Source organism: Tachysurus vachellii, chromosome 1 (genome assembly GCF_030014155.1).
Source record: "Tachysurus vachellii isolate PV-2020 chromosome 1, HZAU_Pvac_v1, whole genome shotgun sequence".
NCBI classification, from domain to species: Eukaryota; Metazoa; Chordata; class Actinopteri; order Siluriformes; family Bagridae; genus Tachysurus; species Tachysurus vachellii.
Window position 1 is genome coordinate 11,122,126 of NC_083460.1, and position 25,061 is coordinate 11,147,186.

The window sequence follows — 25,061 nt, forward strand, 5'->3', positions numbered from 1 at the left end:
AAAGAAGCTGAGTGTAAAGGTGATGGACTGGCTAAGCATGTCTCCAGATCTAAACCCTATTGAGTATCTGTGGGGCATCCTCAAACGGAATGTGGAGGAGCGCAAGGTATCTAACATCCACCAGGTCCGTGATGTCGTCATGGAGGAGTGAAGGAGGACTCCAGGGGCAACCTGTGATGCAATGGTGAACTCCATGCCCAAGAGGGTTAAGGCAATGCTGGAAAATAATGGAGGCCACACAAAATATTGAGACTTTGGGCCCAATTTGGACATTTTCACTTAGGGGTGTAAATTTTGTGGCCGGTGATTTGGACATTTATTGGTTATTTTGTGGGGACAGCAAATTTACACTGTTATACACTCACTACTTTACACTGTAAAGATGTAGAGAAATGTGAGGGATGTACTCACTTCTGTGAGATACTGTAAATGTATATAAAAGAAAACCATTCAACCAATACAGACAATGTACTATACCCCTGTAATTAATGGCACACTTGCATAAAATCTCAAAGAAAAAAAAAACATTTTCAGAAAATTTACTGCTTTACCTTTACACTAACCAAATATTGGTTAATGTATAGAGTATATCAAATACATACATACATACATACAGTACATGCATACATACATACATACATACATACATACATACATACATACATACATACATACATACATACACAGCCATAAAAATAACCTCCTAGTGTGTATTTTTCTGATCAGAAATGGAGCTGCTTTCAACATCATCCAGCATGACCAGTTTGGTGGTCAGTGATGGTCTGGAGAAGAATATCTTTGGAGGGGCCACAGACCTTCACATGCTAGCCAGTTGCTGTTAGGTACAGTATCAGGATAAAATCGTCCTGGTGCATGACAATGCCTCATATGACCAGAGTGTGTAGGCATTTTCCTTACATTCCTGATACCTGAATATAATTGAGAACCCCTGGGGCATTACTTATCTGAGCAACCAAGCTAACAAGTAGCACCACAGACTGTCAGTAGCTCACTGATGCCTTGATCCAGGTCTGAAAGGAGAACCCCCAGGACACCATCCGCCATCTCATCAGGAGCATGCCCAGACATTGTCAAAAGTGTATTCATGCATGTGTGAGTAATAAATAATACTGAGTTACATTATGAATTGCTGTGAATTATGACTTACAGTACCTGATTGTCTCTACTAAGAGGTTTAAGTCCATGAAACTTATGCCTTTCCCTAAGAAAAAAAAAATAAGCAAAAGCTTCACTAAGCAAATAGTGTTCCAGCCAAGACTTAAAAACTGAGACTGAGAGCCCAAAAGAATTTTACCTGGGGCCAATGCATTATGGATAAGATAGGGGTCATGCTGTCATATTTTATCATAACAAATTGTGTAGTGATACATCATGTAGTGATACATTTCGTGGGAATATTTCTTAGAAGGCTATAGATGTTTATCTATATACAGGTGCATCTCAATAAATTAGGATGTTGTGGAAAAGTTAATTTATTTCAGTAATTCAACTGTTTTATATAAATTCAGTAAACACAGACTGAAGTAGTTTAAGTCTTTGGTTCTTTTAATTGTGATGATTTTGGTTCACAGTTAACAAAAACCCACCAATTCACTCAATCTCAAAAAAATTAGAATACTTCATAAGACCAATAAAAAAACATTTTTAGTGAATTGTTGTCCTTCTGGAAAGTATGTTCATTTACTGTATATGTACTCAATACTTGGTTGGGGCTCCTTTTGCTTTAATTACTGCCTCAATTCAGATGGCATGGATATGATCAGTCTGTGGCACTGCTGAGGTGGTATAGAAGCCAAGGTTTCTTTGACAGTTGCCTTCATCTCATCTGCATTTTTTGGTCTCTTGTTTCTCATTTTCCTCTTGACAATATTCCCAATAGATTCTCTATGGGGTTCAGGTCTGATGATTTTGCTGGCCAGTCAAGCACACCAACACCATGGTCATTTAACCAACTTTTGGTGCTTTTGGCAGTGTGGACAGGTGCCAAATCCTGCTGGAAAATGAAATCAGCATCTTTAAAAAGCTGGTCAGCAGAAGGAAGCATGAAGTGCTCTAAAATTTCTTAGTAAATGGGTGCAGTGACTTTGGTTTTCAAAAAACACAGTGGACCAACATCAGCAGATGACATTGCACCACAAATCATCACAGACTGTGGAAACTTAACACTGGACAAGCAACTTGGGCTATGAGCTTCTCCACACTTCCTCCAGACTCTAGGACCTTGGTTACATTCCTTGGTTACCTCTGACATTGTCTGTGGTTCAGGAGTGGCTTAATGAGAGGAATACAACAACTTTAGCCAAATTCCATGACACGTCTGTGTGTGGTGGCTCTTGATGCTTTGAACCCAGCCTCAGTCCATTCCTTGTAAAGTTCACCCAAATTCCTGAATCGATTTTGCTTGACAAGCCTCTCAAGGTTGCGGTTCTCACGGTTGGTTGTGCATCTTTTCCTTCCACTCAACTTTCTGTTAACATGCTTGGATACAGAATTCTGTGAACACCTAGCTTCTTTAGCAATGAATGTTTGTGGCTTACCCTCCTTGTGAAGGTGGTCAATGATTTTCTTCTGGACAATTGTCAGATCAGCAGTCTTACCTATGATTGTGTAGCCTAGTGAACCAAATTGAGAGACCATTTTTATGGCTCAGGAAACATTTGCAGTTGTTTTTTTTTTTTAGTTAATTAGCTGATTGGCTAATTGGCCTGTCACCACATTCAAAATTTTTGAGAATGTTTCATATTCCAAATTAAGATTATTTATTAAACTATGTACAGTGGCTGCAGTAAATATACATCTGACATAGCATAGTGAAGTGCATATTTTACGACTAAGCCACATTTAAATTAGTTAATGATCAAGGATAGCTTAAGACTGGATTTGTGTGATCATGTTTTCTAAATTTAATACAAATTCAGAATATGGCCCTGGGGGTCAGATAAGACGTATGTCAAGGTATTCTTTAAAACATTTCAAGAGTTGCACTTGTAATTTTTATTTCATTATTTTATTAATGAATTAACAGAAAATAGCAATCACCTTTCATCAGAAGCTGAAACTGTTAATTATTGGATCTCTAACATCTAACTAACACATTAATTAACCAATAATTTGCTATTTTGAATGTTTTTGAGGCTTCTCAGTGGTTTACATCTCATGGTAAACCACTGTATTTACACTTCTCTTCTCATGATTCACTTTAGGACAGCTACACCTTTATATGTTCTTGTTCTGGGTGTCCTTGATGCATCGCTTCACTGGCAAATGTCATACGTACCTGCTTATCTGTAAGTGAAATAATACTTCTGTCCACTGCAGCAGAGAAGCCAGTTGTCCAATTACTGTACGTTCCTTTAAAAAGTGTCAACAACATATAAATGTGCTGCAGGCGTGGACATGTTTTGCAACACTGCTCAACTGATCTGGACATAAATGCCCTCAAATTAAAGCTAGAAGCTGCATTATGAGAAACCAACAAATTTGTGGAACATATTCAAAATATTTATGGACCTGACTGTACATGCTTTGTGAAAGCTCTTAACTATGTAAACTCATTTTACCCGTTTCAAGAATGTTAAAAAAAAAAAAAAAACCTTCTATGGAATAATGCAGTAAACACCTTAGTCTGGAACTAAAATACACCAACTTCATAAACCCTTGGTTACTTATACCAATTTTTATATTTTTCAGAAAAGAAGAATTTTGCCATGTAGAGAACTGATAGATGTCCCAAGAAACCCAAAGCTCTGTCATTTCACAGCTTATGTACATCCTCAAAAAGACCATAGAATAAAAGGGGAGCAGTTTATAAAAAGGTTTTATTTGGGATCTTTACCCTATGCACAATTTTAATTTTGTACTTTCATTTAAAACAATTACAGAATTAGAAAACTTTAATAAATGATACAGTGTGCATGAATAGTCTGTCCAAACTTTATCAGCTACATGTAAATCTGAGAGTGCAAAAGCCAAACAAAAGGCAACTATCAGTAGTAATCCTCTAAATCAGCCTTTTCTCCTTGATTCTGAATCTGCTGCTGCTTTCTGTAGAGATCAGCAATCTGAAAGAGACACAGAGAGACAGAGAGAGAGAGAGAGAGAGAGAGAGAGAGAGAGAGAGAGAGGAACAGATGTGACCTAGCAAAACATGGCAATTTTGAACTAAGCGTTAAATAAACTCAATTTACATCAATTATGCAACTACAAATACAGTTTTGATGACAGCCAATTAATTAATTAATTACTTTTATTAATTTTTAGAGTCTGGTGCTCGATTCAAGTGAAGGGCAAAGATTAACAAGGAGCACGGGTCGAACTAAACTGCTAATATGATCCCTTTCTATTTTCAGTAAGCTTTACACACACCAAACTAAGACTTACAGTGATGTAATAAGGAAAGCATATGCCTGAGGGTTTTGCTGAAGACATAGTATTGATTGTGTGTTTTCTATGATCTGAAAATTAACATGTCATGAGATATTTTCTTTGTGAGATAAAGATAAAACAACTCATACTATTATTTCAAAAACATTAACATTTTTGCACTTTAAATTAAATAGAAATTTACTGTATTTTGTTTAATTCTGTTATACAGTTATGCTCAATTCTTAAACATTACAGTACTGTTCAAAAGCTGATAAAGAGGTGGAAAATAAGAGGCTCTGTTGATACTAAACCATGGTCTGGTAGACCAAGAAAGTTTTCACCCACTACTGCTGGAAGAATTGTTCAGGACGCAAAGAAAAACCCACAAACAACTTCGAAATAAATACAGGCTGCTCTGGAAAAAAGTGGTGGTGTTTCTAGGAGCACAACAAGGAGGCACTTGAACACAAATTACCTACATGGTCGAGTTGCCAGGAGAAAGCCGTTATTGCGCCCATGTAGTAACGGCGTTCTTACTTACTCAGTAATTGTGATGTTTTATACAGTCCAAAAGAAACACAGCAGCTTCTCTGCATCAAGTCCAAATACATCTGTGACAGAAATCTAAATTGAGTTCCTGTGTATTTTCTATTACCTGTGCTCCTGTAGTAGCATCCTCTGGTTTTTTGTCATCTCTTATGCGAAGGAATCGGGGAAAGCGAAGGGAAATCCCTTTGTCTGGGTCCACCTAGTGGACAAAAAAAGTAATTCAATTCTTTCTAGTAAACAAGAAAGGACACACTGTTAATCTGCTTTGGAAAGATGAAATCGAAATCTCAGTTCCCCTCTGGCAAAATAAGATGCCAGACTTTTTGAAAAATTCTATGCTTTAACTGCAATTAAAAACACACAGCTGAACCATTGTTTATTTGAAGAGTTTTGAATAAATATTAATGGACTGCCTTTAATAATGTGTAAAGTGCTTAAATCTTTTATCCTACAGTATATTGTGCAACCTTGACAAATCTTAAAATTCTACACTGGTAGAAGCCAAAAAGTCCCTATAAGGAGTAGGTACAGGGTACTTACACAAATCTACATCGATCAGCCATAACACTAAAAGCACTGACAGGTGACCTGAAAATATTGGTTATTTAATTTTAAAGGAACTTATCAACGGGTGAAATATATTAGGCAGCAAATGAATGGTCATTTCTCAAAGTTTATGTGCAGAAATGTGCAGGTAAAGTGGGCAAGCATAAGGATCTGAGCAAATTTGACAAGGGATAAATTGTGATGGCTAAACAACTTTGTCAGAGAATCTCCAAAATGGCAGGTCTTGTGTGGGAACCAGTCTGTACCAACAAAATATTAGGCAGATAGTTTTAATGTTATGGCTGACTGGTGTAAATTCTCATACAGTTGCATTGTAAGTGGCTATAACTGTAACTGACCAATCCCATTGCTGCCTTGTAAACTGGAGACAGTGACAGGTCAGCACACTTCACTTCCCAAACTTGTACAGCATCCAGCCAAACATCCGGCTCTGCGGTTTGATCCACTCTGTAGTAGGGGCGGGGCTTGGGGAGGATGTGCTCCTGAGAAATTCGGTACATTATCAATTTGCATTGAAGAGTAACAGCAAAAATGTACATTTGAGAACCATGTTATTATTCTGAACAATTTAAAATGTATATACATGAATAAGTTTGGTTAAACAGAAAGTAACTAAACACTACTGTACCTTTAAGAAATTGTAATGCTGCTCCAGATCTTCATCTTTGAAACCTGTTCCTATCTACAAAACCCAAAGTTGTTTAAGATTCCTTAAACTCACTCAAACACAGCAAGAAACAGCTTTATTTAGATCATTTAGACTGACAGTTTAAAAAAAAAGTTTGAAAGTTGATTAAAGCACCTATTTAGCAGCATCAACATTAAAGTGCAGATATTCTGAGGTTTAAGCTAAACAGAATGAAGATGAGATACAGCATATTCATTCATTTGGTTCTAATTTTTTACACTAGTATTAGTATATATATTTTACACTACACTAGTACTGCCAAATTGGAAAACTTGTTGTCTGTTGCATAATTACAGGGAGACTATGGGATTGTTACTAATAATATTTAAAAATATGTACATGTGAATGTATATGTGCATGTATGTGTGGCATATGTTGTGCCAAATATTTCAAAATATAATGTAAGTAAATTTTTAGTTCAATTAAATTTGATCATTCAGAATATTCTAGTGTACCACAGCTGAAACGTTTGTGTGGAACACAGAAATGTCCATAGGTAGTTCTCCTACCTTACAGACAGACTGAAACTCCTCATTCTCTTCATCATAGCAGCCAAGCAGGAAACCCCCATAACTACCGGCTCTCTTCCCCTTCCCTAGATAGGCACCAAGCACACACAGATCCACTGTGTCACCCACACCTTCCAGATAATCCTTCTTCAGCTGTACAAGAAAAGCAGAGCAAAGAGAAGAAATGAGAAAACAAGAGAGATGAAAGAAAAGTTAGACACTGTTTTAAGGGCTTTCGTAGGCAATCACAGATTAGTTACCCAGACTCTTCAAATAGTGTACAATGTAAATATGATGATTTCTAATCTACAGGATGTCTGAAGTAATAAAACAAACTATTACTAAAAAAACATTCATTGACTTCCAGGCAAACTTTAGATTAGCCTTATAGCCTGCAGGCTAAAGGCTGCTATAAATATAAAATCAGGTCCATTAATATCTGGGCACTTAATTCAGGCATCTAAATTAACAGTATATTGGAGTGGAAATTACATATACTTCACCATGGCTGTGCATGGCTTCCACATGTCAAGAGGGTAAGTGTGCATCAGAAATACCTTAAGCCAGTTATGAGAGCGCTTGGCAATTTCATAGGTGGCGTCTTTCTCCAGGGTTTTGACCATCAAGCCTTCGCAAGAGTCTGTGTATAAAATTATATATGTATATATAATCACTTCAGTTCTAGCATCAAAATAGCCTGTCAGTAACATGTCTAAACAAATCGTATGTCAATAGGACACATCAATAGAAAATGTTAAGTGTTAAAATAAGCTCTTGATACTTTGCTTTTATGAGCTAACAGCAAAATATAATGAATTCTTAGGCTGAATTTTCTTGGGATTAAAATCCAGTGTAACTGAGCTAGCAAGTCAGAGCAGCATAAGCACTAATTTCTCACAAGGATGGCAGACAATGATTTATTATCCATTTTGTCGGATATATGTTTTGTGAATGTTGGACTTTAACCCGTTCTTTGTGATTCCAGATACATCCCCACCCTCAACCAAACACTCACCTCGTATGGATTGCTCCAGGAACTCTGCTATGGATTCGGTGCTGTCAGAGTCAAGATAACAAGCAAAGACAAACTCTCCCTCCTTCTCCATGAAACTCTGTCTTAACAAAGCTCGGCGCTTAATAAATGGCTCCCGTACCAGAGACTGAAAAAAGAGAGTAAAAAGAAGGACAATTGGGATAAACAATGATACAATAATCATGACGATTATGATATGCACCTTTTATGTCCATAATAAATCAAACTACATATTATATCTAAAGTACCTGTAGGAGCCACACCTTATCAATTGATTAAACAGATATAAACAGGAGTGGCTCATGACTGGAATGAAAATCAAACATATCAACCCTTTGCAGACATGACTAGACACTCCTGGTGTAGAGTATAAACCTTTTATAGAGAACACCACACATTCTTTCACAGCGATGTGTCAACTGATAATGTTTCCCCAATTCTCACCTCTCCATTTAAGTAGAGCAGGTCAAAGGCATACACACAAACCTGCACCTTAATCTCAGATGCTTCCACATCCTGCAACACAGACAGAAATATATTAAAATAAAAATCTTCCCACTCCCTCTCATCACCACACATTGTCAAACTTCCCAAGAAGTGAGAGAGACATGCATTTCATCATGCTTTATTTAAAATTTATACGTGTAATTCTTTACTACTCTCCGAATTATCACAGCAAGGGTGGGATTAAGACAATGATGAATGTATACCAGTACAAATGAAACAACAAACGAAACTATTTTAGAAAGTGAGGTATATGGTTTCCATTTGGGATGTCTGAACTAGAAAAGGTATACATCACCAATAAAATGTTACTTGTTTCATAATGATAAGAACAATCCCAGAACCATCCTAAAACTGTGTGAAACTCATTGCTCCACAAATTTTACTTTCTTTACAAAACTATTAAGCTTATTTCTCTCTCTACATTTTGTATAATTATTATATTCGATCTATCATGCATGCAAAGTTTCATCCATTTCATATCAAATATTTTCACTCATTTCATATAACTGACTACGCAGTATTTTGGTCTACTAACGCAGAACATCATTATTTAGCAATTTTATTCTTCTCTTCAAAAATACTCTAAATGTATTAAACTGTTTAGACTGATCTCTGTACAACCCTTTTCAATTTAGGCATGGTAGGGCATAGATATGGATTCTGACAAGGCCACTAAAATTTCTGAAGGCATTTGGTACTACATACATGATTACCTCTATCTTGATTACAGCCCTAGTCCCAGTGCATGATGCAGCCTTTGCCATAAATCACTGGGTAATACCTTCAATTTTGCTCCCAACCCATCTATTAGTATTCTCCCTAAACAGGACTACCTGGATCTCATCAGACCACAATGCATTTTACCACATGGTTTGTCAAACCTTTGGCGTGCTTGTTTGTTTTGTTTTTTGTTTTTTTTGTGAGAAACGGCTTCTCTCTAGACAACCTAGCCTATGGCCTATTTGCATAAAGTTTGATTCTGACTGTTTTAGAATTGCAATCTAATAATGATTACTAAAAATTTTCAATTTAAAGATTTCAGTTCAATGAGCAAGTGTTTAGGACAGAATATAAATACGAAAATATATATTATCCTGAACTGATAATAGAGCTTAAATGAATAAGGCATTACCAATATAGAAACATTGATGTAAAGACTGACCTTTTACATGGTCCAGCTGCTATGCTTCTAATACCTTTATTAATCTCTACAATTTCATAAACATATTTAATGGGTAAGAGATCACCACTATCTCACCTTCCGTTTGCGTGTGGTAAGAACTTGAAAGGGTTGAATCTGCTTTTTCTCTCTGTCCCATGCAACCACCTCAGAGTCCAAGACACAGCTAAGAACAGATTTCTGCTTTATCTAAAAAGGAAACATGCAGGAATTCAGTACATAAACTTCAGTCTATAGATTCAATGATAAGGTCTAGGCATTCTACTCCTGCAAGTCTGTGCAAATGTGTGTGTGTGAGAGACAGAGTGATAGGGTGAAGAGAAGAAGGAGGAGAGAGAGAGAGAGGTGGAAAAAAGTAAGAACACAAGAACAAAGAGGAAAGACAAAGCAAGGTAGCTACATAGAAATGGACGGCATATCGGATACCATCATGTGAAAAGATTAGGACACCCTCTGTAGTTTTTTTTTTTTAACATATGGGCATTTTATCTTCATTTTTACAATATTGGAAGATTCAAGTAATAGAACTAAACAAATAACACCAAAGAAAGGCTTTTAAATTGTTTTTAAATGATCTGTAAAATGTAAATTTAAAAAAAAAAAATCTACATTTCTTGTGAGAAAAAGGCACAAAGACACTACCACATTTATTTGTACTTAAAATAGATAAAATTACCAACAGGTATATCACATCAGGTGCAAATTATTAAAACATATAGAGCTCTCAAAGGCCTTCAGAAAGAAGACTGATGATGCTTATGAGTCTGTAAGGGATATAAAAACATCTCAAAAGAATTTGTAATCATTCCACTGTCCAAAAATCATTTGCAAGTGGAGAACATTTACAAGCAAGCTCTTGCTACAGTTGATGTAAAAGTGCATGAATCTACATTCAGAAAGAGACTGCACAACTTTAATTATTATGGGATAATTTGCTGAAAACCATGAGGGCAAGACTGAAGTTTACCAAAGAACACAGACACAAAGGCCAAGACTTCTGGTATAATGTGCTTTGGACAGATGAGTCTAAAATGGACAACAAAACAGAGGGCATGTTTTGCATAAACCAAATACAGCATTTCAGCAAAAGAACTTCATACAAACTGTGAAACTGTGAGGTGGAAAGTTATGGTTTGGGATGTTTAGCTGCAGCAGGCCCTGGTCAGCTCATCGTCATAGAGTCCACTATGAATTCTACATTGTATCAGAAGGTAATTGAGGAACATATGAGACCTTCTGTCAAAAATCTATTCTGAAGAAGTGGAACTGGGCCTTGCAACATGACAAAAACCTACCAGTAAATCCACCAAGGACTCTAAAAAGTAAAAAAAAATAATAATAATAATTTTTTTTTTCAGATTCTCATGCATGCAAGAAAACCCTCAAATATAAGGCTGAAAGAATTCTGCATTGAAGAGTGAGGAAATCTTTCTTCCAGTTGATGTCAGAAACAGGTAGATGGCTACAAGAATCGTCTCTGAGGTTATTTTAGGCAAAGAGGTAAAACACTAGCTATTAGGACATAAAGTGTCCAAACTTTCTCCTCAGTTGAAATATTCATGTTGTTGATTTCTTTGTTTGATAAGTAAAAAGTGATTTTTGTTGTTGGTGTTGATAAGCAGTTACACAACTTTCAGATACAGGTACAAATTCAAAAAAAGATCGGAAACTGAGATGCTGACATTTCTTAATAAAGGACTTAATATTTAATAGGGTGCCCTAATTTCTTCACATGAACGTCGAACTCAGCACACAAAGATGCACACAGAATGTGTGCAGAGACTCGGTGATAAAAGGAAAAGCATGACCGTGTGATCTTCTGCAATTATGTGTGAAAAGAGTTGATAAGAGAGCACAAGGGCCTTGCATGTTTTGAGGACTAGAACTAGAAAAGTATCGCTTCAACATCTATGTGCATGCAAGGCTGTGAGACCTGCGGGATCCGCGAAATGATGTCAGGGTATTTGCTGGTGTTGTCCTCTTGGTTTCGGCTAAAAACATAAACCTCACCACTCTCAAGGATGTGAATCTAGAAAATAAAAAATAGATAAATTAAAACAAATCCATTATATGTAGGCATTTTAATTCAATGGCTTTCCAGAAACAAGACATCGGTGAGACCCAGTAATGCATGAAAAACAGTCTGAATCCATTTTATGTATCTGCATATTTAAAAAGTTCTTCTTGACAGAATAGAACTGCCCTTAGATATGCATTATAAATAGGTTTAATATGGTAACTGCACATACAGTTAAACAACAGTAATAACTTTTTCTTGAATTCAAATTTGCAGTAAAGGGTGTAGTGATATCTCACAATATACACCTACAAGCACACACCTGTGCTCTCTCGCCATCATACTTGTATTCACAAGTGAAAGCAGCTTCATCAAACCTTTTCATCACCTCCCCTACTCCCTTAGTTGGATGAGCTAACATGGGGCGCAGTGGCACACCTAGAAAACACACACAGAAACTAAGTCACGTGAGGCCACCTGGAAAAAAGAAATTCACTGAATGTCACAGTGGCTGAATTCTGGCAAGGACGTAAATAAAAAGCATGCATTTCACTGGAAACAATGTGGAAGTGGTTTTAGGCTTGATAATAGCTCAGAATAACACTTAAAAAGGTTTCAATAATTCCTAATGACATAATGCACAAATGGAGTCTTAAGAACTCAACACAATTTCTCTCTAAATGTAAATTAGAGAGAAATTGTTGTTGTGACACCAGCTCACCAGTTTTTCCAGCTATCCTCAGTACGTTTCATAGTCGTTTGAGTCTTTCTACCGTCACGTCATCAGCAAACTTGACAATGAGGTTGGATTCTGAATTTGCTGTGCAGATTGGGTGAGCAGCGTGAACAGCAGAGGGCTCTAGATTTCCTGACAGAGAGACCAGTGGCAGTAGAACATCAGGCACCATCATACTGAGGACAGGTGAACCACAAGGCTCTGCTCAGTATGATGATGCCTGATGTTCTGCTGCCAGTGCACACTGCCTGTGGTCTCTCTGTAAGGAAATCTAGAGCCCAGTTACAGCGTGTTAAGCGAGTGTTAAGGCCCAGTAGAGAGTTTCCTCACTAGTTACAAGGGGATGATCGTATTGAACGCTGAGCTGAAGTCAATGAATGTCCTTTGTGTCTAGATGAGAGAGGACAGAGCAAAGGGTGTGGAAGCATCGTTACTGGAGCGGTTGGGGCGGTGTGCAAATTGCAGTGGGTCCAATGAGGGGGCAATGTGGAGTGAACGTGTCATGACCAGATGCTCAAAGCACTTCATGATGTAAGTCAGTGCTACCAGGTGGTCCCTGAGATCTATCCCTGATATGTTATCCAGGCCAGCAGCTTTCCATGGGTTCACTCTAGATGGTGTCCTCCTCATGTCGGATATGGCCAGGCAGAGCACCTGCTCCTCAGGGGTAGGCATGGACTTGCATGCTCGTGTGGTGTATAGAGCTTCAAACCATGCATAGAAGTCATTTAAAATGTGAGGAAGATAATTGTCACTGTTGTTGGCAGGTGATGTAATTTTGTAGTCAGATAGGGCCTGGATGACCTGCCACATGCATCTGGGGTCCTCAGTATCACAGAAGTGATTGTTGGTTTTGGAAAGCTGAGCCCTTACTGACCACAGAGGCCCTTCTTGTCCCGATTTGACGGCAGCATCCCTCTGTCCGAGCAGGACGCGTAACTCACCATCAACCATGGCTTCTGGTTAGCTCGTGTGGTTATGGTTTTTTTCATCAGTAACGTCCTCAGTGCACTTCTCTATGTACCCTGTCACAGAGAACGTGTATTCATCCAGACAAACGTGGCTCCATCCAGCCAGACTCTAAGGGTCCTTTGTACTGGCTAGTGTTTGCTCACTAATTCTTTCGTGCTGCTCTCGTAGTGCTTCATTAGCATTAGAACTAGCAATTGCGCCGAGATGAATGTACACTGCTACTACTATAATAGCGGTGAATTCCCGTGGTAGATAATACTGCCGGCATTTTATCACCAAAAACTCTAGCTGTGGCAGAGTATTGATACACCAGTTGTTTATACACTCTTATGTTGAATGTAATATTCTAATAATATTAAACATTGCCTTTTCTATATAAAATTAACAATAATATGCATGGAATAAAAAAGCATGCTGTTCTAGGAAAATAATTTGCAGCACAATTATTTCTTTATTTATCACTAGGTCATGCTAAATAGAAACAGATTAGAACGTTGCTTATCCAATCAAATTATTGAACTGGAACTAAATTTTATATATTATAACTGCACTATGATTTTCTGAAAAAAAATAATCACCATGAGTGTTTTTTCCATGCTACAACCCATGTTATTAGGCACAAAGAGCACACTAGTGATGAACAGCAGCATTAGATGGGGTTAATTACCTGGAGTAAGTCTGCAGTGATTGGGCAGTTCATCTATGCCAAACTTTAACAAGACAGGAATAATGGCATCATAATTTGGCATTTCACTAGAATAAAAACAACAAAGGTGGTAAATTATCATGCAAAGTGTAAACTGAGTTTTAGTATTTCTAAAACTGTTATTGAAATGATTGCAATGGTTCGTGGTATATTAACAAATTTGATTTATTTCAATTTGCGAAGACAAATACATAATAATAAAACTCTAAGCCAATAAAAAGTAATGTTACAGAATTGTTTGTCAAACAATGTGGTTGTGTTTACATATCCACTGAGAGAAAGTTTGGGATTGTACCAGTAAGTCTGCTTAAGGATAAGACCTTTTTCCTCAAGCCATGCTCTCCTGCTCTCTGCACTCATCCTCTTTCCTGCATCAGTCACAGCTGGCGGGAATTCTGGACATACACACACACACAGACAGATACACACATGAATACAAACTGCAAACACATACAGAAGGGTACATGAATTGTAAAGAAGCAGTTTAGTTATTTTAAGTCATCTCCCAGTGTATATTAGCATTGACATAATGAACATGAGCTCAAAGTGCTTTCAGTGTTAATTTAATAAGTACTTGCATCCAAATTAGATTAAAAGCTTATAAATGACAGCACTTCATATATGTGCTCAGCTGTTCTATGGCTAGGTGTGTGTTACTTCACTTACAAACAGCTTACAAACAAGGGGATACAAGGTCTAGAGTTGATTTCAGCGGTGGAATTTACATTTGAAACATGGTTTTTGTTAACTCAATATCTCAAAATGAAGTCTAAAATTCTGTCACTTCAAGCTTAATCTGGCTGAAAAATTAAAACAAACCCATCAGAGAGAGCAAAAAAGTGTGCGTTTGTAAAAAGAAAGAACAAACTAATGAGCTCAGGATCACCAAAAGGCCTGGAAAACCAGAAAAAAAAGCAACTGTGATGGATGACAGAAATCTTTCCATGGTGAAGAAAAACCCCTTTACATATGATTTATGGTCATATCAATAACACGCTCCATGATGCATATCTGTATTAAATTCAATACACAGAGTACAAAATGTAAACAATCATTGAGCCTAAAAAAGCATGTACAGCTCTAAAACATCATCCTATGGAAGGATGACACAAACATCAACAAACTTGTCATGAAGAAAAGAGAGAAGTGTGAAGAAAGGAAGGAATTGCTCATGATCCAAATCATACCAGCATCATATTGAGTGTGCATGTATGACTGTCAGTGGAACTGGTTGCCTTGAATTATTTAGATTACTGCTGACAAAAGCAGCTGAATAAATTTTATACGTACATAGGGTTATATTAACAGCTCAGATTCGTTCAAATTGCAGTGATTCACAGTGCAGATGGACAAAAAGCAAACCATGAAGGCAGCCCAAAACTTTTTTTTATGGAAAATTGGATTGTTCTACAATATGGCCAAGCTAATTTTGTGCAATATATATGATGTTTACCTTGACCTGGTGGACTTAGACATACTGCTTGACTTAGAGCTGCTAAAACACTCTGCTCAGCCAATCCAATCCTCAATTTGCCTGCTAATGACCTGTCAACCAAAACAAAGCAAGCTATCACAAACAAAAGGGTTGCCATTGTACCTAATACACATTTGTCAATGATATGCTGAAAATTGCCATCCAACACCGTTGTGTCTGATTATTTGAACCAAAAATACAAATTTAACATGACATGATTGATCCATAAGCAAATTTATTTTTGGTAATAAAATCACCAGTGAGTGTAAAAATAAAGATATAGGATATATAAGGATATCTGTAAATCTCAAATATGCAAAGTGTTAGCAATAAAGCTTGACATATTGGCATGCAAAGTATAGTTAGGCTATTGCATATTTTATTGCATAATTATAAAGATGTTAAACATATTAAGTTTAAATGCAACACTTACCGTACAATGTATCTAGCCTCTGAGAAACGACAAGCCACAAACAGACCCTTAATTATGTCAATTTTCTTATTCATTGCCTGCAGAAAACAGAGCGAGAATACGAGGATGCAAAACATGTTTTTTATTGAGTCCTCCTATGCAAAAAAACGGTTTTAAGTGTGCACTTTACACTTTACTCTACTCACAGAGTTTCCGCTCATGTTGCCAATCTCCTTCAGTTTACTAAACACACCCATAGCAGTCAGATTTGCTGGTGCAAACATCATTCTCTGATTACTACGGGAACTCTCAGCTACCAATCCCAGGTCACCTTTTTCTTGGGCCTCAGTCTTGATTTTGTCCAACTGACGCCCTGGCAACAAAATAAACAAGATCTAGAGTGAAATTCACCTGGTTTAGCTAAATAAATCATAAGCATTTTGACCGGTTAATTGGTCTTTTTGCCTTTTATCCTTTATCTAATATATGATTTCGTGTCTGTTCGTTCTGCTCACCAGTTGCCTGGGCAACAGCCTTCATCAGTACCGTTTCCCCCACACCTAGCTCTAGCCCCTGGTGCGCAGGACCAAGCTGATTTTGACATAGGTACACACAGCATAAGAGGTCATCTGCAATCAAACAAAACACTTATGGGGAAAACAAAATATGCTAATAAAGCCCAAGAGATAAATTAAAGAGATTCATTTTAAAGTTGTAGTTTTATTCAATATTTTTATATTTCTATAAAGCTGCTTTTAGACTAACCTCATTGTTAAAATTGTTGTACAAATAAAACTGAATGGAATACAATAGAATTGAAGTAAAACTTATTTGAAACATCCTCACTAGCCATGCACAATGCACTCACTAACAAACTGCTGCAATCTGTCGTATGAAAAATGCAAGTGTGATAAAACAACCAACAAAATTCAAGTGAAAAGAAAAAACAAATAGAAACATGAATGTTCTTAAAAGCTTCTGTGAAAAAGTTCTGTAGACAAACAAAAATAAACAATGCTAAATAATATAATGGTTTAAGGAATAAAGGAACTGCACTCAACAGCAAAACCAAAAAAAACACCAGAGTCCAACTGTAAAACATGGTGCAGGAAGCAGGTTTGGAGCTACTTTGCTGCCTCATGACAAAGAGGATCTTTACAAGAGAATGTCAGGGCAACAGCCCATGACCTCAAGAAGCTGAGAATTATAACAAGACAATGACCAGAGTCTTGACCTAATCTCAATTGAGATACTGTGACATGACCTGAAGATGGCTGTTCAATCAAGGCAGTCTAAAATAATGATGTTTTGTTGGAAGGGGAATGATGCAAAATTTTAAATTCAATGTTGTGACTTTCATGAAGTCTTCTCTTTTTGGTAGACTTAGATACTGATACACTTACATCCTGCAGTGTCTTTTTCACTTTGGTGGATGTTGTGAAGGGGTTTTTCTTCTTTCACCAATGAAAGGATCCTGCACTCATTCGCCACTGTTGTCGTCCGTGGACGTGCAGACCATTTTAAGTTCTCGAGCGCACTCTTTTTTTTCCTCAGAATGTACCAAACTGATGATTTGGCCACTCCTGACATTTCTGCTATCTCTTTGATGGATTTTTTCTGTTTTTCCATCCTAATGATGGTCTGTTTCACTTCCATTGAGAGTTCTTTTGACCACATGTTGGGATTCACAGCAACAGCATCCAATCAGAAATGCCACAGCTGGAATCAAGCTGGAATTTTATCTGCTCAATTGATGATGGACTAACAAGGAATTAACAAGCCCGTGCAGCCCAAGAAATGGCTATTGAGGCAATTGTCCAATTACTTTTGGTCTCTTGAAAAAGAGGCAGCTACATATTAAGGAGCTGTAAATTCTAAACTCTTCTTCCAATTTGAATGTGTATACCCTCAAATTACAGCAAAGTGTCTGCATTTTAATCTTATTTTAATTATATAACTATTTTTTTAATATATTTTGGTTAACAAAACTTGTCAATATATATGGACCTAACTGTATCTCTAACATATCCTTACAAGAAAGAATTATCTTTTGTCTTAAATTAAAGCTACGCATCTATTAAAGTCATTACACAAAAGGTCTAATGTATGGTGAAGGAATACAAACTAAAATCCAAACTTTTAAAATGACACCATTTCATGTTCTACGAGTTGAATCAGAATTCTCTGAAGAATATGCAAGTCTCCCTCCATCCATTATAAAAAAAAAAGCTCATTCTCATTCTTCTTCTCTGCAATGATACTTCAAACTGATCAAACTACCCATCTGTAGAATTGAAAAACAGAAAGTGCAATACACATGCACACACAAAACAATTTCACAGATATACATACCTGGAGAGAGCAGGATAACAGAGCGTAAAAAGTTGGACAGTGTCTCAATGTTTCTCAACCTGATGATGAGACATACAAAATCACTATATGCCTAAAACACAAAGTCTCATCACTAATGACACTCAAACACACCCACTGTCTAAAAACAGGACCCAAAAACATGCTCGCACCTTCATATCGTCGCTGTCGGGCGGAATCCTCGTATCTCCAAAACCATTACTTTTCAGGAAATTAAAAAAACGCCGTACCTTATCTGCAGTGCACAGGGTTTAGTCCGCGTTGCAGTGGATTGTCTCGCGCTAAATTCCTGTCCTCAGACAAGCACCAGAACTAGCAGGGATCAAGATATTTTTTTCTTTGAGCCCAGTGTTTTGAAGACATTTACCTCAGAAGATGTGTTGATTCGTTGCGACATATGAGAAATATGCCACAAAGCTCTCCCGCGGAATGAGGAAGAGGTGGACAGTTGAAGTGTCCAATGGAGTTATGAGATTTGCGCTCAAGCTATTTTCAAGACTTTAGATTGGTTAATAACTTGTAAAAATAACAGACCCACGTGGGGACTGACCAATAGCATCGATATGTGAAAAAATATGAAATTAACAAAATTTGGACATATGAGGTTTCCGCCCGACAGCGACGATATAATGCTTATCAAGTCTCACCAGCAGTTCAATTCATTCAACAGTTAAAACACAAGGCCAGTGGTAAGACTGCAAACCCAGCAAAGAGAAAAGCACTTAACCTGAATTTCATGTGTTATATTCTTCCTCACTTTTAAACCACTTTAGATTAAAAAATAAAAAATCTGCCAAACTGCAGATGAAAATCAAACCTGCCAGAATCTTCTTCAATCTTCTCAAAGGTTCGAGCAACAGCAAGATATGGAACTCTGCATAAAGATGGAGGGGGAGGAAGATAAAAGGAGAAAAAATAAATATATTATTTATACTAGATACACAGACAGACAGACACTGACAGACACACACAGGAAATAGCAGGTGAGTTACCTCTGACTCTTATTCCAGCAAGCATCATCAATGGGATGATAGTGAGCTTTAGAAGGATCATATTGTCTCTGGTTTGCAAGTTCCATATTCTTATCACTATCATATAGGAAATATAAAGAATGTGTAGAAATATGAATAACACTTCACCATAAGAACATGTACAAAATCTTTAATATATTTAAATTCTTAGCAGCTTCCCCAAATTATCAGCTCTACATACTACAGGTCATTTTATTTTTCATTTTTGGCTCTATATTTTTCCTGTACTTGTACCCGTTCTTTTCTTTCTTATCAGAAACAGTCGCAGCTTCAGGCTTTTCACCATCGTTCTTCTGTACATCACTTTTCTCTTCTGATTTTTCCAGCTTTACTGCAGGTTTTCTGGGTGCTTCAGATGATAAAGGCAATGTGTCATATTATGGAACCATAAATGCTTCAGATAAACAGTTACGAGAAGATCTTAAACATAGCTCACCAAAGAAACTGTTGATGGCTTTTTTCTTAGCAGCTCCCCCTATCTTCTCAGCCCCAGCATCCTTCTCCATCACTCTTTCAGGACTGCCTTTTTCCTCCTTTGTATCCTTTTTCAATCCATTCGCCTCTTGCGTCTCTCCTTCCTGTTCATTTTCATCGCTCTGTCGTTGATTCTGTTTCTCAGCATTAGTCACATTCATTTTTTCCTCATCCTTTGCTTTAAGCAGTTCTTTCTTCATTGTATTGCTGTTCTTTTCCTCCACCTCCACAGCCTCTTCATCAGTCACTGTTATCAAGAAAAAAGGAGAGAAGCTAAAGATAGAGTAGGTGTGTCAGTTACAAAGATGTGTGTAGAATAATCGTTAAATGTAGTGTACATCCAATCTGTAGTCTTAGACTAATGCTTAGTCAGAATAGTTTATATGCATTTTTGCCTCCAAGAAAATGAATTAAACACAAAGAGCCACAAACAACAGGTTTGGTCAGTCTCACCCATTTGTTCAACATCTCTTTCTGTTTTTGCTCGTTTACTCTCCTGTCCTCCCTCGGTCTCTTTTCCATCCTCTTCTTTTTCTCTCTCTCCATCACTCCTGCTATCCAATTTTCTCTTGGGAAACTGCTTACGGGCTAGAAAGTAAGAGAGAGACAAAAAAACTTAAAAGGTGGAGACCAAAAAAATTATCTGTTCATAGAGAAATTGAAATACGGTATAATATAATAATATGAAAGATAAATTTGAAAGATGAATGTCCAGATGACTGAAAGTTTGTGAACAAACAAAAGGACTGGTGCACTACACAGACATCTGACTAGCTACAGAGTGGATAAAAACTTACCAGTTTTGCGTTTGGGGATGCCAGAGGGTGAAGTGGAATTTGGGGTAACAGGCATTTCAAGTGTGTCAGAAGTTCCCGAAACAACAGAGGCTGTCATGGTAACAACGGGCTTTGCAGAGGGCGGACTGGTCATGTCCTTAACAAGGCTAACCTATGAGAGAGTGATATAATTAGATATTTTTATATTATCAAGTTAAAGCAACCATATTTTGCTATTCTGATTGTAATCACACTTGTGAAATTACAAGTGAAGTGAATTACTGTAAAATAATGAATACAAGACATTCTTTACTGGTGTGGCTGCTTGCTTTCCATTCTGTTTGGAGACATCTTTTAAAGTCTGCGGCTCTTCATCATCACTGTCTATGATTGCTCGACTCCGTTTACTCATCTTCACTGGTGACTCACATTCCGGATCAATGTTCTGAGGCCTGAGGGGGCTTTTAACTGACCTGAAGTGAAGAAGATAGTAGGAGGTGCTAATGAGCAATAACTCCCTATTCAATTACATGCCTGCTGAATTAAAACATTAAGTGTGGGAAAATGACTGTTCATTACCATGTTACATAAACATTACATTTCAATAAAAAAATTATCATGCAGCCTCATAGGTTTCCAGGAGGTTATTGAACAATACAGCTTATGTTCTTACTCACTCAGAGCTCCCTGTTGGCAGGCCATCCTTCTCTTTAAACTTCTTTGGCTGAAAGAAAGACCTGTGACAAATATTTGGGTTACAACGCAGAGAACAACTCTTTGAGAGCTTATAGAGTTTCACATTAAATCACTGTAGATAAGATGTGTCTGTACAGGAACTTTTTAACCTCACATGAATTGTTAATCTGTTAATTGTTAGCACTGCAGCACACTAATTCTAGCATTTGCACAAATGTACTCACACCAATGCACCGAAGCACCCACAGACCCACACACGTGTGCACACACAGACCCACACACAGTGATATAAACATTGGGTTCAATAAGAAGAAGTTACATTTTATGCAATGTCTTATGAACATTTAGTGCCAGTTTGGAGATTAAATCCGCATTTCCAGGTAAACTCCTGCATGTTCTTTATTCTAATAAGAAAGTGGGTAACTACATTTGTGTTGGAGCTTAATGTAGCCACATGAACTTAAAATAAGTAAAGTCCGGTACTGGTGCACAGTGTCCTGTCTGAAACCACAATACTGGTGCACAGTGTCCTGTCTGAAACCACAATACGGGTGCACAGTGTCCTGTCTGAAACCACAATACTGGTGCACAGTGTCCTGTCTGAAACCACAATACTGGTGCACAGTGTCCTGTCTGAAACCACAATACTGGTGCACAGTGTCCTGTCTGAAACCACAATACTGGTGCACAGTGTCCTGTCTGAAACCACAATACTGGTGCACAGTGTCCTGTCTGAAACCACAATACCGGTGCACAGTGTCCTGTCTGAAACCACAATACCGGTGCACAGTGTCCTGTCTGAAACCACAATACCGGTGCACAGTGTCCTGTCTGAAACCACAATACCGGTGCACAGTGTCCTGTCTGAAACCACAATACCGGTGCACAGTGTCCTGTCTGAAACCACAATACCGGTGCACAGTGTCCTGTCTGAAACCACAATACCGGTGCACAGTGTCCTGTCTGAAACCACAATACCGGTGCACAGTGTCCTGTCTGAAACCACAATACCGGTGCACAGTGTCCTGTCTGAAACCACAATACTGGTGCACAGTGTCCTGTCTGAAACCACAATACTGGTGCACAGTGTCCTGTCTGAAACCACAATACTGGTGCACAGTGTCCTGTCTGAAACCACAATACTGGTGCACAGTGTCCTGTCTGAAACCACAATACTGGTGCACAGTGTCCTGTCTGAAACCACAATACTGGTGCACAGTGTCCTGTCTGAAACCACAATACTGGTGCACAGTGTCCTGTCTGAAACCACAATACTGGTGCACAGTGTCCTGTCTGAAACCACAATACTGGTGCACAGTGTCCTGTCTGAAACCACAATACTGGTGCACAGTGTCCTGTCTGAAACCACAATACTGGTGCACAGTGTCCTGTCTGAAACCACAATACTGGTGCACAGTGTCCTGTCTGAAACCACAATACTAGTGCACAGTGTCCTGTCTGAAACCACAATACTGGTGCACAGTGTCCTGTCTGAAACCACAATACTGGTGCACAGTGTCCTGTCTGAAACCACAATACTGGTGCACAGTGTCCTGTCTGAAACCACAATACTGGTGCACAGTGTCCTGTCTGAAACCACAATACTGGTGCACAGTGTCCTGTCTGAAACCACAATACTGGTGCACAGTGTCCTGTCTGAAACCACAATACTGGTGCACAGTGTCCTGTCTGAAACCACAATACTGGTGCACAGTGTCCTGTCTGAAACCACAATACTGGTGCACAGTGTCCTGTCTGAAACCACAATACTGGTGCACAGTGTCCTGTCTGAAACCACAATACTGGTGCACAGTGTCCTGTCTGAAACCACAATACTGGTGCATAGTGTCCTGTCTGAAACCACAATACTGGTGCACAGTGTCCTGTCTGAAACCACAATACTGGTGCACAGTGTCCTGTCTGAAACTACAATACTGGTGCACAGAGTCCTGTCTGAAACCACAATACTGGTGCACAGAGTCCTGTCTGAAACCACAATACTAGTGCACAGTGTCCTATCTGAAACCACAATACTGGTGCACAGTGTCCTATCTGAAACCACAATACTGGTGCACAGTGTCCTGTCTGAAACCACAATACTGGTGCACAGTGTCCTGTCTGAAACCACAATACTGGTGCACAGTGTCCTGTCTGAAACCACAATACTGAGGAACAACGACTCACTGCAGTAAAACATTCAGAACAAACATCATATTGGGTTTGTTTTGATAATTTAAAAGGGACAACATACATTAGCTGAATTGTTTAGTATTTTACTGGCTTTTTAACTAGTCAGCTAGCTGTTTTTCCCATAGTCTATAATGTCTTATGTCGCTAATATAAAGTATATAAAGTATAATAAGTAATAAAGTGATAAACTCTGTGTAGCTGCTACAAACGAACACGAGCTGTTTACAAGCCTGTGGTTAATATCGTTATATCGAGCGTTCAAAATATATGTTTACAATACATTAAAAAGTATAACAACTCACGATATACTTCGCTGCATGTTTAATATCAAGTAAAATCCCGTCAGAATTTTAGACTTTTAGTAATTTTCAGTGTAGAATGTCGTCATTCGCGGAAACGGATGAACACGCGCGCTCAAAGACGAACAATTGGGCGCCAAAGTGACGTCACACACTTCTGCGCGTGTATTACATTGAAGATCGCCGCCTGTTGGTCTGGGAGGAAAAATCCCCCCTCCCCCCCTCCCCCCCCCCTCTCTCTCTCTGTTCACTTTTCTTGATAGAGCTAGTCTCTTTCGGTTAAGTAAAGAGAACAAAAAGTTAATTATATAGTTTTTTGGTTTAAAAAGTGTGGTTGATTAGTCAGGTAAGTGAGTCAGGTGAGTAGTAGCAGGGCAGGAGCGGGAAGGCGTCCCTCACACAGAGGGTGGCAATACCTGTGTAACTGGGAAGTGTTACTGGGAATAGAGAAGGAGACATTCAGGAGACATGTGTTTATGTTCTTAAACCAACAGGGCAGGTCGTTCATGCTGTATGCTAGCACAGGACACATGAAGTGTTTTGAGTGTGGGAGGTTAGTGTGCTCACACAAGGCTCAGGCCTCTGAGGGGGCAGCTGGGCAGGGTAATGTGAGGGCAGCTGGACAGGGTAACGAGTGGGCAACTGGACAGGGTAATGTGGGGGCAACTGGACAGGGTAACGTGGGGGCAGCTGGGCAGGGGATTGAGGAGGCAGTGGGGAAGGGTGGTGTGGTTGAATAGTAAGAGTCCATCGTTATAAGTGTTGCAGTAAAGGAAGCTGAAGGTGTACAGGCCACAGATACAGTTAAGAGTGGAGAATACAAAGAAACAGTTACTGAGACTACAAAGAAACAATGTGATAACAGAGATGAGATCACTGTGAGTCTGAATACTGAAACGGTGGAACCGCCGGCAACAGGCAGAGCGGAGTTTCCGGCACTGGCAGCGAGCGGTGCGGTTTTCCCAGAAGTGAGCGGAACAGAGTCAGACAGCGCTGCGGCAGCGATGTCTAACACCGATATTCCTGTGGAAAGGCTACCTGAAGTGTCAAGCACCGAAACTAACCCAGTATCCGGTGAGGAGGAAATCACTGTCGGTGAAGGAAACGTAATGATGGAAGAGAATAGTGATGCTGTTATGATGGAAACTGAACAGGTCGCCTTCAAAACTCACTAACTTGTGTGATGATGGAGGTGAAACAGTCTAATTTTCTCAGTCCTCAGTGGCTGCACACTCTGCTGCTGTTAATAACCCTCTTCTGGTTTGTCATGGAGGACATACACATAGCATCTCTAAATGTTAATGGGGCAAGAGATAGCAGGAAGAGAGCAGAGATATTTGAAATGGCGAGGCAGAAGAAGATAGACGTGTTGTTTTTACAGGAGACCCACAGTGATAATAGCAATCTCACCAACTGGACACAGGAATGGCCTGGTCTTTCCTGCCTGTGCCACAACACCTCCACTAGTGGAGGCGTGGCAATTTTATTC

General features: G+C 38.6%; 1 protein-coding gene across 1 annotated transcript; it reads right to left on the reverse strand.

Moving 5' to 3' along the window:
* Window positions 1-3,831: 3,831 nt before the first annotated feature.
* lig1 (ligase I, DNA, ATP-dependent) lies at window positions 3,832-23,726 on the reverse strand. The gene is made up of 27 exons (XM_060872096.1): window positions 23,576-23,726; window positions 21,065-21,124; window positions 20,701-20,860; window positions 20,409-20,559; window positions 20,065-20,199; window positions 19,574-19,858; window positions 19,372-19,486; window positions 19,099-19,194; window positions 18,924-18,980; window positions 18,089-18,147; window positions 16,252-16,365; window positions 15,943-16,109; window positions 15,758-15,834; window positions 15,304-15,395; window positions 14,146-14,245; window positions 13,812-13,897; window positions 11,759-11,874; window positions 11,353-11,448; window positions 9,498-9,608; window positions 8,177-8,248; window positions 7,715-7,859; window positions 7,257-7,339; window positions 6,700-6,852; window positions 6,131-6,184; window positions 5,841-5,984; window positions 5,042-5,134; window positions 3,832-4,082 (listed from the first exon to the last, which is right to left on the reverse strand). The coding sequence occupies exons 1-27, from the start codon at window positions 23,590-23,592 to the stop codon at window positions 4,008-4,010; spliced, it is 2,913 nt and encodes a 970-aa protein (XP_060728079.1). The 5' UTR covers window positions 23,593-23,726; the 3' UTR covers window positions 3,832-4,007.
* Between the last annotated feature and the right edge of the window lie 1,335 nt (window positions 23,727-25,061).

Excerpts from the sequence above, each read along its gene's own strand:
- lig1 (XM_060872096.1), bottom strand. Across the intron at positions 18,981-19,098 it reads TGCTGGAATAAGAGTCAGAG|AGTTCCATATCTTGCTGTTG; the intron begins GTAACTCACCTG and ends ATCTTTATGCAG. Across the intron at positions 7,860-8,176 it reads TGCTCTACTTAAATGGAGAG|TCTCTGGTACGGGAGCCATT; the intron begins GTGAGAATTGGG and ends CTCTTTTTTCAG.